General features: G+C 37.4%; 1 protein-coding gene across 3 annotated transcripts in view; it reads right to left on the bottom strand.

Moving 5' to 3' along the window:
- The window catches only part of GLP1R (glucagon like peptide 1 receptor), a 139,595-nt gene that overhangs the window by 73,118 nt on the left and 50,790 nt on the right, over nucleotides 1-15,687 (bottom strand). For all 3 annotated transcript variants that reach the window (XM_088145429.1, XM_088145432.1, XM_088145424.1), the window contains 2 exons: nucleotides 3,981-4,077; nucleotides 1,526-1,636 (listed from right to left, as the gene is read on the bottom strand). In XM_088145429.1, coding sequence (XP_088001555.1) covers nucleotides 1,526-1,636; nucleotides 3,981-4,077 — 208 coding nt within the window. The remainder of the gene's footprint in view (nucleotides 1-1,525; nucleotides 1,637-3,980; nucleotides 4,078-15,687) is intronic.

Genomic DNA, 15,687 nt, shown 5'->3' with positions numbered 1-15,687 from the left:
CCCACATCAATTAATTGGAAAGTAGATAATTTTGCATATTAATATAATCAAAATTTTAAATTGTTTTAGATAATGTACACGCTTATTGTTAAAAATAGAGAGGGCGTATATAATCAGTTTTCAGATGATCCTCAGACAGTCACTACCATCAGAAAACATAACAGAAAAATAGTTAGGCATTTTAGAAAATGACTTTGAAATTCAGGAGAGAGTGCTTTGTTTGACATATTAAAAATGATCCTGAAAAATTTCAAGAGTTACAATCACAAATCAATCACAATAAAACTGGTGGGCCCTCACCTCTGATCTACTAAGCATCTAATAATACTGTTATTAAAAAGAGTGTATGATTGTGGTACCTTGATTACAGAAATAATGCAATGCTGTTAGGTATCCACCAAGTTTAGTTATGCTATGTTACTGGCACCAGCATCTTTGTCTGTAACGAGTTGGCAACCTTCTTCTCCATATGGGCCAGAGGCCATGCCACCATTACTATCAGTTCCTTCTTCTTCACCTCATGACTCGCTCTTGCCAGTGCCAGGCAGGGACTTGTGGCTCCATAGCCACTGAGGCAGTTGGTGAAGCCATTGTCAAAATGGTTGCCCAAGGTGGTGGCAAGTGCTCTCTCCCTCTCTTGCGTGGGCCAGCTGAATATATTTCTTTTTGGGAGCATGGGTCAGATGATTTTGGGTGGTGGGCCACATCTGGCCCATGGGCCATAGATTGTTGACCCCTGATCTATAAGATAGAATACTACTCAAGAGGAATCTTAAAACAATAGGGATTTAGAGCACCTGACGTGTAGAGCAATTATGATTACTTAAAGATTTTCCAATCCCTTACTTACATTCTTAAGTTCTAGACACATCTTTTTTAAATAAAAGTTTACATCTAAATATTTTTAGAAGGCTATTCTTTCCATTTGTATCTCTGAAACAGAATGAATAAAATTAGCCTGTTCTGCTTAGAATTGCTTCCTAAAAGCTGTCAAGCAATCTGTAACAATCTGAGGCCAATTTTCACTAGCAACTGTTCCACATCAGTTTAGGACCCATCTTTCCACAAATTATTTTCCAAGTTTTGTATGAAACAATTTCTACAGCAAGGACTATCAATTTCTGGGTTTCTGGAATCTGCTAAGCCACTAATTTTGTCATCACTCACCACTCTCCATGCTGGCTAAGACTGTTGAGCGCTGTAGATCAACAACATTTAGAATGCCACAGGACATCTAATCTTAACTTACAGTACATAGCTCAGCTAAAATATAACCCATTACAATCATAGCACTTTCCCAGTTCTGGAAAAACTGTTGAGATGATTGTTCCCTAGATGTCTGGGAATGATAGTTAATATTATCTCTGACTAGCAGAGCTGGTAATTCAGGGAGGTATAGATCTACCACAGCTGAAGGGCAACAGGCTGTAGAACACTTAAGCTTTTGACAAGTTTAGCATCCTAGTGAGAAGAAAGAGCATTCTGAAAGTTTTTTCCCCCCAGGAGTGGTATGCAGGTAACGTACCTGAGCTACCCGATGGGAGATACCAAGGGCAGCTCATATTCACATAGGTGCCAGGCATACCATCTGGCCAGCAGACATAGTTGTCGAAGGTCCTGTTGCAAAACTTGCCTTCTGTGAACAGAGAATAATTGAAAAGAAGTCAGCGGAGAAAAAGTAAAAAAGTACATAACACTGTATTAAATGTATTAGCTTAATGATTTGACTTTTTAAAACAATTTCTATCCTTTTTCATTACTAAACGCAATTTCAAAGTAGCAGATTGAATTTCATAAGGAAACATCTAAGACTTAACCTTACAGTCAGACCCCCAAATTCTACAGCTCAAACCCGGAATTAGATTTTTAAAAGGCCAATCTAGAATTGCGTGCCATGGCAATGGCACACTTTTCTCCTTGTTGGAACGAACGTTTCTCAGATGTTTTTGTTCTCACAACATTTATGACTTACTACCAATCATAAATAACTACTTAACTGTGCAAATGAAGTACATACTGCACAGATTATTACAATATTCTTTACAGCACAACTGACAAAAAATGCCTAGTGCAAGGAATACTTCTTTCAACAACCAAGTAGGAAAAAGCTACCGCAAATTAAATGCAAGGCAACTATAACAGGGATACACAACAGTGACTTTGAGAAACATATCACTAATGTAACATTAAGGCTATTGTAAAAATTCTTAACAATCAATGATGAAGACAAGTAATAGAAGTGGTTAACCCACGAGTATCTAAGGAAGCTAAATGAAAATAAGATAGCAGAGAGCATGGTGAATTTTTTAAAAACAGTCCTTACTTCAAAAGGTGTAGACTATGTATATACACTTATATGTTCAGGAGGAGAGTCTTAAGAACTGAAGCAAATGTTGGTCACAGGTCTACTATCGTACAGACAAAGTAAAAATTAATTACAGTACACTATTAGATCTAAATTAGATTTAAGTATTCTTAATTAAAATTAGACACTGCTGATCATCTAGCAAAGAATATTACACTAAGAATAACCTCTATATTAAGGACTGGAAAGTGGCCAGTGTGTGTGTGTGTGTGTGTGTGTGTGTGTACATATACAAATAAGATTTCCTGGGGATTCAGGAAATTACATCTTCTGTTGGTTTCAGCTGATAAACAGAATCCATATGATAGTGACTTAAATGGATAAGACTATTAGTATAGTCAAGAAAGCAACTGTTATCATTGAGACCACCTAGATATCTTCTACTTTGTCTGGCTTACAACACAAAATACCTGGTATTGTCCTTACTTGTCTATCAAATTATTCAGGGAGCTTCATACATTTTTCCTAGACAGAGACCTTTTGTCATGTTGTTTTAAATTGTAAATGATATGCATTAATGTGCTAGAGAAATTCCCACACAAAAGACCACCGAGCAGCATTATAATTTATTCAACATGTTAAAGCTACAATCAGATTTATGAAACCATGATATGAGAAAAACAGTATTAGCTGCCCAATAGAATAAAGGGAAATTAATTCCATTTGGCTATTATTATTACCAGTAAGGGTAATTCTCCATGGATGTTGCCAGCAGGGCAATTCTGAGAGGGGGCAATGAAAAAAAAAAGTTTCAGGATCAGTTCAAAAGATTGATCTGTTTGAATTGATCAGATTCAGAACATCCAGCCAAATGTTACAGTGATGCAGACTTTCCTAGAAATCAAATAATGCAAGACCAAGCTGATGTTTCTGATGCCTTTTTATAGCTAAAATAAAACCAACATTTTGTGATGCACAGCAGTAATATGCTCTCAAAAGAATGTTCAATGGTAGAAGTGAGAAAGAGTGCTAATTGGTCTATTCATTTTTTTTTTAGAAGTTTGAACTTTATGTAGACCTTCTGCTTTAGGAATATTTGGTAACATTTTTAGACAATATTCTGTGGCTCCCCAATTGATTGATGATTATGTGCCATTAAGTTCATGTTGACCCCTAGCAACCACACAGACAAACCCCTCCAGGATGATCCTTTCCCAACTGGGCCCTTCAGGTCTTTCACTAATGAAGTACAACCACACCACTGGTAGTCATCGTCTTCTCTTTTCTTCCACCTTTCCCAGCATTATGGGCTTCTCAAGGGAACTGGGTCTGTGCACTGATTATAATTATGTGCCCTCAAGCTGGTGTTGATTTTTAGTGACCACATAGATAGACCTTCTCCAGAATGATCTCTTCTCAACCTGGCCCTTCAGGTGCCTTGAGTGCATTTTATGATACAAAAGAATGGCCTTTTCTTTCAAATGTAATACTTAAATTCATTCTTTCCCCTCTGTTACAGAGAACAAGGCAAGCTAGGAAAGAAAGGCTCAGCAAAAAATGCTGCTGAACTGGGAAGAAGGGAAAGAACAGGAAAACATTTTTTTTTTCCTCATAAAAAAGAAAGCAATATACAGTTGAGCTATTTATGGCTGCCATTTGTTTTGAGAAGCCCTACCTGCCACAAGAGGGGGTGTTTCTCGGAGATACTTTAAACACTGAAGCCGATATTCTTCCCAATTCTGCTTTAGGGAAGGAAATGAGAAATATGGTTTCTGAAAAGGAAGAAAATGAGTCAGTTAAATCCAATTGTTCAGAGATTATTTTCCCATAATATTGAAGTATGATAAGCTACTATTTATCATGTGATTATCTCCTCAAATTCACAACTGGAGATACCAGAGACAAATCAGTAATTAATATCCAACAAAATACTATACTTGACTAAACTTTGCTATAGTAAAATTCCCTCTGTGTACTACGCCTTTCTAACTGTAAAGCAAGATGATACTAACAATTGTTCTTAACTTTGCTCATTACTAGCCACTTCCAAAATAACTAATCATGACTTGTTCCTTCATGCATTATGCTTTGTTGACATCTGACATGCTTTATTATCTCCAAAATGTAGGGGCTTCAATCTTCTTTAATGAACAGGCTATCCTTTCAAAAGTATAAAATTGCTAGATATGCTTGACAACAGCTCACAATACAGATGCTAACTGAATGTTTGTTGTTGAGTGTGATAAGAGCTCTATATGATGGAATTAAAGCATGTGTTGAAAATGAATGGAATGCTTAGCAAATAGTTTGACAATGAGCAGAATTAGATGAGGGTGTGTGACGTCTCTTTCATTGTTTAATGTATTTATAGTATATAACAATATACTTTTCCAAAAGTGTATGGGAAGCTCATGGTAATGCTACCTGCATGTTGGCTGGGGACATAAATGTGTATGTTCTTTGGTATGCATATGATACCATGTGATTAGCTAAGAATCCAAATGCAAAATAGCATTTAGTTATGCTGTGCAAAAGTATGATGCAACAAGGAGTACAGTAACAAGGAGTATAGACTGAAAGGCGTCTTACATATCTAATATAGACAGTATATCACGATAGTATAATGCAAGTTAGATGCAACAGAAAAGGTTCACTTTCAGACAATATTACAATGAATAAGGAAGTTAGACAATGTTGCATCCTGGCCCCTACACTATTTAACATGTAGCTCAATAATCTGGAGACCACATTACTTCAGGTTGAGGGCCACTGTCGATCATTAGCCAAAAGGAAACTTTGGGTTTAGTTATATGCAGATGATGTTGTTTTTCTTTCACATACTAGTTTGGGTCTGAAAAACCTACTTGAGGCACTAAAGTATTGCCAAGAAAATCAATTACAAGTTAACTATGATAAAACTAAAATTTTGGGTTTTGAAAAAAAAGTTAAAAAGTATATCTGGAAAATTCAAGATCGTATAATAACACAAGTAGAGAATTTTAGTTATCTGGGCATTTTATTTAACCGTGCTCTAACCTGGCAACACCATTGTAAGGCAATACTTCTGAAAGCAAAATCTACTATGACGGCTTTGCTTCGATATTTTTACTCAAAAGGAGGAAGATTTGTTCCTGCAGCAATAAAAGTTTTCAATGCCAAAATTGCATCACAAATTCTATATGGAGCTCCAATCTGGATCACATTTGCTAATAATAATGTAGCACAACTGCAGGTGAAATTTTTAAGATCTCTTTTAAGTGTCCCTAGCTGTGTTCCAAATTCTGTAATTCTCTTGGAAACTGGGCAGTGGCCTTTGAAAACAAAGGCTTGGTTAAGCACTATTAAGTTTTGGTTGTAAATATGTTTTTAAAAACAAGGAAGGACTGCTTCAGGAAATCCCAAATGAATCCTTTGTAGATACGTGGTTCATACAGGTGACTCAAAAGATTAGTCAGATTGGCATTGATACTGATTATTTATTCTCCAGGGTATGTCATCAGGATTTCATTTTATCAAACAAAGGCTATGGCATAATTCAGTACAGGATTTAATGGCTAACGTCAAAGTATCGTGTTCACTTGTTACTTTTGGAATTAACTACAGATGTAGGGATTTTTCAACTCCCAAAATATTTGAATAGCTTATATTTAAGTAAATACAAAATAGCCTTTTTGAAAGACAGATTAAATGTGTTGCCATCAAAAAATTCCCACCTCTCAAAGATTTTGTCCCTGTAATTGTACTGTTCTGAAATGGTGGATCATATTTTACTGTATTATGAATTTTACAGGAGTCTTTGGCAGGAAGTTACCTGGTCTATTTTAAAATCCAAACCAGGAAGAGATACTTCTGAGTATGTAAAAATTTTACTTCAGATGAAAATCCTGAGATCACAATGGCAACAGCCAGATTTTTAACTATGGTTTTAAAAACAAGGTTTTTAGTAACAAATCAATGAGTTTTAAGTGTATTATGTAATATTTATTAAATATTTTATTTGTTAAACTGTTTTATCTAATGCCAAGTTTAGATTATATTTGTAACTTGCTTTTGGGCCTTTTGGTTAAAGTTAAATAAAGTAGATGTATTTGTATATTTTGTTGGAATATTTACTAAGAATAGAGAAATGGATGGAGGTATTTAATAAAAGTGCATTTTATTCCTTGTTTAAACATTTAAAAATGATTGTGCTGTTCTAGATCTTCCCCATCTCAGATTTATTTTCAACAAATACATCATAATAGAGTTGGGTGGCCTTATAAATTTAATTAACTAATTAAAGACAGAAAGAAAAGAAAAAAGAATTTCCAAATAAGGAAAGGGTGTGGGGTGGCAGTAAAACCAATAGCTCCTCTGAAAATATCCCTAGATTAATGAGATTATACTTTAATTTTAAAGGAAAGGAAAGGAAAGGAAAGGAAAGGAAAGGAAAGGAAAGGAAAGGAAGAAAAGAATCCCCATGACAATGAGAGCACATGATAGATACACTGGGGAACTTTTTTCTGGAATTTTTTTTACAGGCTTCCCTGACCCCCTGACTCAAACCTGGCCCATAATCCACTGGGTTAGAAGTATAAAACTGGAAGATATTGTTACTGAAAGGATGAGTACAGCTTTCTGTATGTGGAGGAGAAAAAGGATAACAAACTTTTCAGATGGATTTTTCTAGCACATTCTATGAAGGCCAAATGTTTGTGTGATTATTCCACATCTTGTTTGTCCAAACTCGGTACAGTTCCTGCTCCAGAAATTTTTTTAGGTAGGTAAGATCTAACTCTATCTTTCTTCAGCTTATTTCAAATTTATATTGGAAATGTGAACAACAAGAAGGGACATTTTGTCATGTTTGGTAGATGTGTAAAAAAGCTATAAAATTCTGGATTCAAATGCACACACTGATTCAGAGGATTTTAAAAATTAATATATAATTGAGACCAGAGGTTTTTCTTTTGGGATTGACGGACAATTGGAAAAAAGTCATGGAATTTTGTTTTTGTACACAGTAACTGTAGCACGATTATTCTATGCCCAAAGATGGAAAGATTCGGCACTACCCACAATGGAGGTTGGTGAAGATGATGGAATTGCTGAAATGGCTACACTGACTTCTTTGATCAGAGAAAAGACAATATCTACATTTATTGCTGACCGGAAACCCCTTATGGACTTCTTGTGTAAAACAGAAAAAAATGAACTTATGATTTATGGTTTTGATTATTAGACAGGATAGTTTATAGAAGGAAAAGAGTTAAGTTATAGAGTAAGAGGTAAATTTATAATTGTACCTATAACTGCTGTAAAGAAGATTGGAATCTTCTTTGTATATTTTTTCTTACTTTTCTTTTTTTTCCTTTCTTTCACTTTTAAGCTTTCTCTTTGCTTCCTTTTTTTCTTTCTTACTTTATGTAAATTAAAAAATATTTAATAAAAATTATATATAAAAAAAATTCTAACCCTATCTTTCTTATAGTTGCATATCAAAGGCCTTTCTGTAGTTTCACAAGTTATATACTTCTGTCAAATGTTTTGCTGCAAGTATGCAACTGCATTACTTACTGATGTCATCACATAAGGCCCATCATTTTGCTGTCAATGTGGTATGTTATGGATGCCTCAAGGCTGCTTACATGGAGACCATCCTTTGGACCCCCTCAGTGAAAGAACTTCAATTAGTGGAGTCCAGAAGGTAGGCCTTCTCTGCAGTAGCCCCCGCTCTTTGGAACATTCTGCCCCCAGAGGTGTGATTGGCCCCCTCACTCCTGGCCTTCCGAAGGGCTTTGGAGACCTGGTTCTGCCACCTGGCCTGGGGTGGGGAGGGAATACCTTGAGCATGGGGATGGCTAGCCCCATAGAGGCCTTCTGTCTTCAGCCTCAGATTTTTTATCCTCTTGGACTCCCCTTCTCCTTTTTAGTAATGTTTTTAACTAATGTTTTATGTATTTATATATATTTATGTTTTTAATGTTTGTTGTGAATTGACCAGAGTTCCCCCACTGGGGGGAAATGGGAGGGAGGGAGGCAAATAAATAAATAAATAAATAAATAAATAAATTTTTATCCCCACAGCAGCAACTCTACCAGGTTCCATCAAAACATAGCCTCCATCAAAAGCAGTTTCAAGATAGGTCTTATATAAAGATAAATGCTGGTTAGGTTTTTAGCTTACTCCAGTGGAGAACCCTCTGTAAACTTGATCAGGATAAACTCAGAGACAGCAGAGTTTTCTTGCTTTCAAGGTTTAATGAATTTCTCTTTACTCTGTTAATGAACATGGCACAGATAAAGTCTTTGTGGCAGAGAGTTACTCATTTATTTGTAGCATTTGGATCTTGGGTTTCAAAGGGGCATTCAAAAGCATATTTATAAATCAAAGGTGGCTTTTGACAATGGAAGCCAAAACTAAGCTAAAAATAATAATGATGCTTCATCTTTTAAATAGACACTTCCATACATAGTATATTTTCATAAGGCTTCCAAACTGGCACCATTTCTGAGTGATTCATACAGTGAGAAAGAGTTATTTTTGACTCTTCATTTTTATTAAGCGCTTTGCAGTATAAAGAATGAGTAGCTATTTGAGATTATGTGAAAGTGGGAACAACATTTTAGAAGAAATGAATTAGTTTGCAATTTTTTTTTTTTACCAGCAATACAAATGATAACATTTCGGTACACTTTTCTGCCTTCTCATCACATGCCTTCTAAAACAACATTCTATAAAACTGAATTATGAACTTTAAAATTTACAATCCTTTAAATAACTAATGACCCATCTAAACCATCTTCCTTGCACACAGGGTAGTCCAGGCTGGATGCTTGAAAAAAAGTCATAAAACCATCAGCAGAAATCTAATTGTGCAGAATCTACCATTAAGTTGCTGAAATGTTTCCTGACCAGAGTTGTTGATACAAGTCTATATCCCCAAGCAGAGGATTAATAGCTCTTGTACTGTAGTTTTATCCTGACTGTGTGAATTTGGGGAGGAGGGTTACCATGATTTTGCATATCCATGCTTTATTTCTGGCAGGAAAGTAGAAGAGAGAAAAACAAGACATTTCTTGGCATATAATTTCCACAATTTTTAATTAAAAAGTTACATGCATGTCTCATACATTTTTGTTTGAATATGTACATATATATTGAACACAAACTTCATATTTTAATTTTTCTATAAATACTTAGTATACATCCTTAAAATTCAGCCCATTTGAATTTCCAGTGAAATCTTCCCATTTCATGCATGTTATTCATAAAGGGGTATTGGCAATTCCCTGTCTCTGGGGGATAATGCAGAGGAAAACTGCCAATCCTATGGAATTTTCTTCCTTATGAAATGACAATGGTCTCCTTCTTAATCTGGAGGTTGAGTCATGGCAATTGGACTTCTTTTCTTTTGGTTAGATACGTTTCGCTGCTTGTCCAAGCAGGTTCTTCAGTCTAGAAAGTTGGCTGGGGGACCCCATAAATGTCTTCCAGGGTGGCTGCATGGGGTCCCCCCCCAGCCATCTTTCTAGACTGAAGAAGCTGCTTGGACAAGCAGCGAAACGTATCTAACCAAAAGAAAAGAAGTCCAATTGCCATGACTCATCCTCCAGATTAAGAAGGAGACCATTCTCATTTCATAAGGAAGAAAATTCCATAGGATTGGCAGTTTTTCTCTGCATTATCCCCCAGAGACAGGGAATCACCAATAGCAAAACTTATCTAACCAAAAGAAAAGATGTCCAGTTGCCATGACTCAACCTCCAGATAATTCCATCTGGATGGCTAAGAATCTTCATCAAGATATCCCCTTCTTAATGGCATTTGGAAGCCAGATCATCATCTTTTGTTAGCCCTGAAGATGATTTTGTTAGGTGTTTAATTGAAATGTTATTGTTATGAGCTTTCCAGAGTAAGGTGAAATGGGCAACATACAAGCGATGTGATGTGATGTGATGTGATGTGATGTGATGTAATAAATAGCAGAGAGGGGCTACATTGGGTGAGGTCCAAAGGACTTGTTCTGAATATTTTTGAAGTGCACACAGACTTACTATTTGTGAATAATATACTGAACAGTTGTAAGAATGTAGTTATGGTTAGTTAAGCAATACTTGTTAGAGCTTCTTTAGAATAGGAACTTCTAAACTATTTTCTTCAAAATGCCAAATTAACTCCACCTGTCCTCAAATCACATATTTAAGTACAGTATACTGTATGTCATAACTGAGCAACAATTCATTATCTGTTCTAGTTGGGCTTCTCCAGTTTTTTGATTCTGTCAACTGGCCTACTGTTTGTACTTGTTACATATACTTGCCATCTACTTACAATTTATTATTAACTGCATGAAGATCTACTTCAATGAAAGTCAGGGTAAATACTTTAATCAATGGAATTCATCTTTTGCTTACCAAAAATGTTAACATTTGGATCTTTTTCAACTATCTGAAATTCAATTCTACACAGGTTCGTCCTATTTGCATTTACTCCCAAGAGTCCTATTGTGTCCTATAAGGACTACTCTACACTTAAATGTGTGTAAGATTTCATGACTGACTGCAGACAGGTTCTGTAGTGTCTTCTTTAATTTAGAAGCACTACTTACGGCAGTTTTAGTCCTGCTCAACAGCACTGAGAGATTTATGGTGCTTCCTTTTATATTCCAGAAATGTATTTTTATATTTTTCTACAAAAATAGGAATCTACATATCCTGTCCCCTTCATGGATCACTGCCTTGTCGTGGCGAAGGGGCTTGCGTAACTCAGTGAAGCCATGAGCTATACCGTGCAGGGCCACCCAAGACGGACAGGTCATGACAGAGAGTTCTGACAAAATGTGGTCCACTGGAGAAGGAAATGGCAACCCACTCCAGTATCCTTGCCAAGAAAACCCCATGGACAATGTTAAAAGGCTAAAAGATATGATGCCGGAAGATGAGCCCCTCAGGTCGGAAGGTGTCCAATATGCTACTGGGGAAGAGCGGAGGGCATTTCCAAGTAGCTCCAGAAAGAGTGAAGCGGCTGGGCCAAAGCCGAAAGGACGTTCAGCTGTGGATGTATCTGGAAGCGAAAAGAAGGTCCGATGCTGTAAAGAACAATATTGTATAGGTACCTGGAATGTAAGATCTATGAACCAAGGCAAGCTGGATGTGGTCAAACATGAGATGACAAGATTGAACGTCGACATCTTGGGAATCAGCGAACTGAAATGGACGGGAATGGGTGAATTTAATTCGGGTGACCATTATATCTACTACTGTGGGCAAGAAACCCTTAGAAGAAATGGAGTTGCACTCATAGTCAATAAGAGAGTGGGAAAGGCAGTAATGGGGTACAACCTCAAAAACGACAGAATGATCTCAGTGCGTATCCAAGGCAAACCATTCAATATCACAGTCATCCAAGTCTATGCCCCAACCACTGATGCTGAAGAAGCTGAAGTTGACCGGTTCTATGAAGACCTACAAAACCTTCTAGAACTAGCACCAAAAAAAGATGTCCTTTTCATCATAGGGGATTGGAATGCTAATGTAGGAAGTCAAGGAGTAATCGGAATAACAGGCAAGTTTGGCCTTGGAGTACAAAATGAAGCAGGGCAAAGGCTAATAGAGTTCTGTCAAGAGAACAAGCTAGTCATAGCAAACTCTCTTTTCCAACAACACAAGAGACAACTCTACACATGGACATCACCAGATGGTCAATACCGAAACCAGATTGATTATATACTTTGCAGACAAAGATGGAGAAGCTCTATAAAGACAGCAAAAACAAGACCAGGAGCTGACTGTGGCTCAGATCATGAGCTTCTTACTGCAAAATTTAGGCTTAAATTGAAGAATATAGGGAAAACCACTAGACCACTCAGGTATGACTTAGATCATATTCCTTGTGAGTACACAGTGAAGGTGATGAATAGATTTAGAGGATTAGATTTGGTAGAGTGCCTGAAGAACTATGGACGGAGGTCCGTAACATTGTACAGGAGGCAGCAACTAAAACCATCCCAAAGAAAAAGAAATGCAAGAAAGCAAAATGGCTGTCTGATGAGGCTTTACAAATAGCTGTGGAAAGAAAGAATGCAAAAAGCAAGGGTGAAAGGGAAAGATATAAGCAACTGAATGCAGATTTCCAGAGAATAGCAAGGAGAGATAAGAAGGCCTTCTTAAATGAACAATGCAAAGAAATTGAGGAAAACAATAGAATGGGGAAGACTAGAGATCTCTTCAAGAAAATTGGAGATATGAAAGGAACGTTTAGTGCAAAGATGGGCATGATAAAGGACAAAAAAGGCAGGGACCTAACAGAAGCAGAAGAGATTAAGAAGAGGTGGCAAGAATACACAGAAGAACTATACAAGAAAGATCTTAATGTCCCTGATGTCCACGTTGGTGTGATCACTGACCTTGAGCCAGACATCCTAGAGAGTGAAGTCAAGTGGGCCTTAGGAAGCATTGCTAACAACAAAGCTAGTGGAGATGACAGGATTCCAGCTGAGTTATTTAAAATACTAAAAGATGATGGTGTTAAAGTGCTGCACTCAATATGCCAGCAAGTTTGGAAAACGCAACAGTGGCCACGGGATTGGAAAAGGTCAGTTTACATTCCAATTCCAAAGAAGGGCAACGCCAAAGAATGCTCAAACTATCGCACAATTGCACTCATTTCACATGCTAGCAAGGTTATGCTCAAAATCCTACAAGCTAGGCTTCAGCAATATATGAACCGAGAACTACCGGATGTACAAGCTGGGTTTCGAAGAGGCAGAGGAACTAGAGATCAAATCGCCAACATTCGCTGGATCATGGAGAAAGCACGAGAGTTCCAGAAAAATATCTACTTCTGCTTCATTGACTATGCAAAAGCCTTTGATTGTGTGGATCACAACAAACTGTGGCAAATTCTTGAAGAGATGGGAGTACCAGACCACCTTACCTGTCTCCTGAGAAATCTGTATGCGGGCCAAGAAGCAACAGTTAGAACCGGTCATGGAACAACCGATTGGTTCAAAATAGGAAAGGTGTACGACAAGGCTGTATACTGTCACCCTGCTTATTTAACCTATATGCAGAGTACATCATGAGAAATGCCAGGCTGGAAGAATCACAAGCCGGAATTAAGATTGCAGGGAGAATCATCAACAACCTCAGATATGCGGACGATACCACCCTAATGGCAGAAAGTGAAGAAGAACTAAAGAGCCTCTTGATGAGGGTGAAAGAGGAGAGTGCAAAAGCTGGCTTGAAACTCAACATTAAAAAAACTAAGATCATGGCATCTGGACCCATCAATTCCTGGCAAATAGAAGGGGTAGAAATGGAAGCAGTAACAGACTTCATTTATTTGGGCTCCAAGATCACCGCAGACGGAGACTGCAGCCATGAAATTAAAAGACGCTTGCTCCTTGGGAGGAAAGCTATGGCAAGCCTAGATAGCATATTAAAAAGCAGAGACGTCACCTTGCCGACAAAGATCCGCATAGTCAAAGCTATGGTTTTTCCAGTAGTAATGTATGGCTGTGAGAGCTGGACCATAAAAAAGGCCGAGCGCCGAAGAATTGATGCCTTTGAACTGTGGTGCTGGAGAAGACTCTTAAGAGTTCCCTGGACTGCTAGGAGGTCAAACCAGTCAATCTTAAAGGAAATCAACCCTGATTGCTCATTGGAAGGATCGATAATGAAGCTCAAGCTCAGATATTTTGGCCACCTAATGCGAAGAGAGATCTCTTTGGAGAAGACCCTGATGCTGGGAAAGATTGAAGGCAAAAGGAGAAGAGGACGGCAGAGGATGAGATGGTTAGATAGCATCACTGAAGCAATGAGCATGAAACTGAGCAAACTCAGGGAGGCAGTGAAGGACAGGAAGGCCTGGCGCAATATGGTTCATGGGGTCACGAAGAGTCGGACACGACTTAACGACTAAACAACAACATATCCTGTACATTAGAAAGGTACATCTCCTACCTCTTTGTACACTAATATGCCTAATTAAGCGCTGAAACTATGACCACTGCCCTCCACAGAAATTAGTGTTACTGCAGAAAAGTGTGAATGCGGAACACTGTTTTCTGCTGTGCATTTCTATATTACTTTGCACATAAGTCAACACTGAAAAAAGAAGCAATTGAAAAGCCACCACTGCCCAGCCTTCAAATGGAGAAGACATTGGGGGAAGGGGGGAGGGGGAACTGCCCTTGTATACAAACAAGCAAATGTCATTATAAGCCATTATTATCAATCACAAAGATGCTCTCAGGGAATCATAAAAGGAAATGCAACCAATGTGCTTGTTACATAACATGCACATTTATTAACCACCTTTATTTGTGTAGTTTTTAATAATAATTACTGTCTTTATCTTGTCAATGCAAAGCTCCCTGCTGTGAGTCTAATGCTTGGCAGCATAGTTCTTGCTGAAAAGTGGTCTTCAGCCAAGGATCCAATTTAGGAATTAAAATTCAGCACAGGCAGATCTAGCTCCAACAATTTGTGGGCATATTTAGATTTTTTACAAATAAAGTGTAAAAATGTTACATTCATCCTGATTTGGATATAACTGTTGAAACAATTTAGAGGATGATTCTTTTATCCACACAAAGGGCTGAATGAATAATGATAACTCAAGTTTCCCACTAAAATAAAATTAATCCACTACTGGGTGGAAATGTTTTTAAAGGCTTACAATAGCTGAAGCAAACACCAGCTTCAAAATAACTGTTCCATGGTGGTACAAGAGAGGTAATTAAAGATAAACCAAGCAGGGAGTAGCAATAATGGCTTCTAAAAAGTATAATGGTTACAACCATTATACAACTAGGTACAACATATAATATACATGGGTTTAGACACAGAAACTTATGTCATTAAGTCTCACTGAACACTCAGCTCAGAACTGTTTAATATGCTTACTAGTTCCATTCAAAATTCTACCACTGCAATTTTATGGGGGACTTCTGAGGCATGTTCATTTACAAGATTTTACTAATGTCATCTGAATTTAGGCAGAAGTCAGGTCTAATAGCTTGAAAACCTGAAGGAGAAATGTGTCCAGGAAGGATGGAATATCCTGCAAAACAAGATACTCAAGGCACAATCGTGAGCTATTTCCACTAAAAATAAAAAATAAATGGCATCTGAGGAGATGACTGTGAACACCCACAGAGCTCTCTAAAATGGTGAAAAGAAAAAGGTAAATGTAAAAAAGAGCAAATCACCAAAGAAGCATACAAGGCAGTTGCCAGACAACAAAGGGATGATGTCAGAAAAGCAAAAGCCCAGGATAAGGGTGCAAGCAATGCCCCAAACAACTGAAAGAATTAGAAGAAGGTGATCACAGAAATGCTCTCAGTGATATTTAAGAACTATAAAGAATTCACAAGGTCCCAGAGGACTGAGCAAAC

This window comes from Python bivittatus, unplaced genomic scaffold (assembly GCF_059951505.1).
Source record: "Python bivittatus isolate LINGU-HERP-01145 unplaced genomic scaffold, Pbiv_v1 ctg000020_np1212, whole genome shotgun sequence".
NCBI lineage: Eukaryota > Metazoa > Chordata > Lepidosauria > Squamata > Pythonidae > Python > Python bivittatus.
The sequence above is the reverse complement of the archived record's forward strand: the minus strand, read 5'-3'. Positions and strand labels throughout refer to the sequence as shown.